Source organism: Dipodomys spectabilis, unplaced genomic scaffold (genome assembly GCF_019054845.1).
Source record: "Dipodomys spectabilis isolate Male_0828 unplaced genomic scaffold, ASM1905484v1 ptg000069l, whole genome shotgun sequence".
In the NCBI taxonomy this organism is placed as follows: Eukaryota; Metazoa; Chordata; class Mammalia; order Rodentia; family Heteromyidae; genus Dipodomys; species Dipodomys spectabilis.
In genome coordinates, this window is record NW_024870746.1 from 3,330,077 (window position 1) to 3,333,265 (window position 3,189).

The following is a 3,189-nucleotide window of genomic DNA, read 5'->3' on the forward strand; positions in this document are numbered from 1 at the left end:
CATCCAGTATTAAGTAAAAGTATTACAAGGCTTAGGAGTTTGTGGTGCTACTGAAGGAAGACACCATAGATTTAAAAATAAAAAACAACAATAATAAAAGCATCGAAATACTAAGTCTGGAAATGAAATCACTCGGTAAGTGTTTGTCAACTATCCACTTTAGTTATGGCTTGTTAGATATTGAGTACAATCTTCCCTGGAAATGGGAAATAAGACAGTATGGTGAGGGGAAAAATGATATAATAACGATTGAAAATACAATGCACCATTGAATATCTTCAGAAGTTATCATCTGTAGGTGAATGTTAGTGGTTAGGTCCAACTGCTTTTCAACCTTCTTTTTTTTTCTTCCGGTTGCTTTTTCAGGCATTCAGGACAAGAGACGATGAGAAATGTGACTGGGAATCGTGTGGATGAGTTCATCTTGGTGGGCTTCGCTACCTCAGCATCCCTCCAGCTGCTCCTTTTTGTCTTCTTTCTTGTGATTTATCTGTTGACGTTGTTGGAGAATGTGCTCATCATCTCCACAATCTGCTTCACTTCAAGCCTTCATCGCCCCATGTATTTCTTCCTTGGCCATCTTTCCTTCCTGGAGCTCTGGTATATCAGTGTGACCATTCCCCGGCTCTTGGGAGCCTTTCTTACCCAGGATGGTAGAATCTCCTTTGTAGGATGTATGGCCCAACTCTACTTCTTCATTGCCTTAGCCTGCACCGAATGCGTCCTGCTGGCAATGATGGCCTATGACCGCTACCTGGCTATCTGTGAACCCCTCCGTTACCCTACGCTCATGCCTTCTAGCCTGGCTACCCGCCTTGCTGCCGCCTCTTGGGGCAGTGGTTTCTTCAGTTCCATGATGAAGCTTCTTTTTATTTCCCGATTGTCCTACTGTGGCCCCAACATCATCAACCACTTTTTTTGTGATATTTCCCCACTACTCAACCTCACCTGCTCTGACAAGGAGCAGGCAGAGCTAGTGGACTTCCTCCTGGCTCTGGTGATGATTCTACTCCCTCTAGTGGCTGTGGTTTTATCATACGCTGCCATCATTGCAGCCATCCTGAAGATCCCTACCGCCCAGGGACGCCATAAAGCCTTTTCCACCTGTACTTCTCACCTAACAGTGGTTGTTATCTATTATTCCTCCACTCTCTTTACCTATGTGCGGCCCCGGGCCATGTACACCTTCAACCACAACAAAATAATTTCTGTGCTCTACACGGTCATTGTACCATTCCTCAACCCAGCCATATATTGCCTGAGAAACAAGGAGGTGAAGGATGCTTTCAGGAAGACATTGTTGGGAAGGTGCCACTACCCTAGAGATGTTCCAGACTGATGTACAACAGGTCCTAAAAGGGAGATAATAATAGTCTTGATAGGGCTTCATCCGGGAATCACAGAACAAGCTTACATGGAACCTCAATGATCATTGAAGTTCTCTACATGTTCTCTGGGTACCTCCTGATATAAATGAAAGCTTATGAATTGTTGATTCACAAGCAGGGATTTCCAAGCTAAGATTAGACTACATATGAATCTCTTGGGAAATTGTTAAGATTGAAATTACACCAGGTGCCATGCCTGTAATCCTAGCTACTCAAGAGGCTGAGATCTCTAAATCATCAAAGTTTGAAGCCAAAGTTTAAAGTCCATGGAACTTCATCAATTGGCAAAAAAAGCCAAGCTGGAGGAGTGGCTTAAATAGTAGACCACCAGCCATGAGCAAGCAAATGAAGCAAGTTCAAGACCTCTGAGTTTTATTTCTGGTACCAGAAATAAAAAAGCAAGATTCCCAAAAAAATATATGGTGAATCTGAGATGTAGTCATGCTACAAATAACCCTTAAGACTTTAGGAACTCTAGTTTCACTGACAGTTTTGAGGTTCTCTGCTTTAAGCTAATCATATTAATTTATAAGTGAGAAAATGCTACTGTAGGAGTACAGGCTTATTGATCTATATGTCAAGACAAAATGATTCTGCAATTTCAAAGATTCATATTCTCAAATGTCACTTTCACAAGAAACTGCAAAAGTATATATTATCCTCCAGGAATAAATTTAATATTATCTAATAAATAGATGACATAAAATTTGCTTCTTCAGCTATCCTATCTACAAAAGTTGCAATGGAGAATTCTTGGTACTCAGTCAGATAAACACCAACAGATACTGCTAAATGACCAATTCATCTCTCCTTATTGAATAGAAAGCTGATTGGCTTAATGGATGAAGACCATTTAGTAGTAGTCATCAGTGTGTTAGGAAACTTTTATACAGAATCTTCACCTGCACGATAAACAGCTTCCATTTCAAGTAGTTAGTACTGGGTCATACCATTTGCCAAATATTTGAAAATTTTCCCTGGGCAAAGGATCGGAAAAGACTTTAATGAGAGAGAAGATGAAGGACCAAGAGATAAGAAGAGACCTCTGGAGTGAGTAGGATGCCTTAGATTTGTCCCCTAAGTAGCATACATTCTACTAGATACCTTTGAGTGTTGGAAAGTTGCTTGAGGTTCTCAGATCTTTCTTTTCATATCCAGACTCTAGTCCCACTTACCCAAACTTCTGCACAGAGAACCAATTTCAGTAGTTATGATTTAGATTCAGAACATATGAAAAATTGAAATAAATATTAAATTGAACAAATCAGAATAAATACAGATAAAAGTCACAATAAAATCAGTGTATCTTTGCTTTTGCTAAGCCAGGCTGGGAAGGGATGAGGAGTTGGGAAGAATGGCCGGCCATAAAGGAAAATCTACTTGACCAAGAATCATTTTGGGTTTTCCAATACTTCAAATGGAATTACCAAAAAGGTCTGATACTAAATTAATACATGTGGCTCTGTTTCTTTCTCCCATTTTGGAAGTCTTGGGGTCTGAAATCAAGGTCTAGTGCTTGATAGGCAGATATCCCACTACTTGAGCTACACTCTCCATCCCTGATCTTTAGGTTGGCTCTTATCTTTATAACAATTTCTAGATAATCTTAGCAACTTCTCTGAGTATGGTTCAGGCTATATTACATTCTCTTCTTCTTTCGTAGAGTTATGGAAGGCATATGTGTGTGATTTAGAGTTCAGACTCCAAAACTAACAAGTTTTGGGTTGATCTTGGTGGCACCACTAACTATATGATCATCTCCATTTACATCTCTGTTCTTTATTTTCCCTCTTATAATTAA

General features: G+C 39.9%; 1 protein-coding gene across 1 annotated transcript; it reads left to right on the plus strand.

Moving 5' to 3' along the window:
- Positions 1-385: 385 nt before the first annotated feature.
- Positions 386-1,339, plus strand: LOC122109663 (olfactory receptor 6P1). The gene has a single exon (XM_042682193.1). The coding sequence runs from the start codon at positions 386-388 to the stop codon at positions 1,337-1,339; it is 954 nt and encodes a 317-aa protein (XP_042538127.1).
- The last annotated feature ends 1,850 nt before the right edge of the window (positions 1,340-3,189 follow it).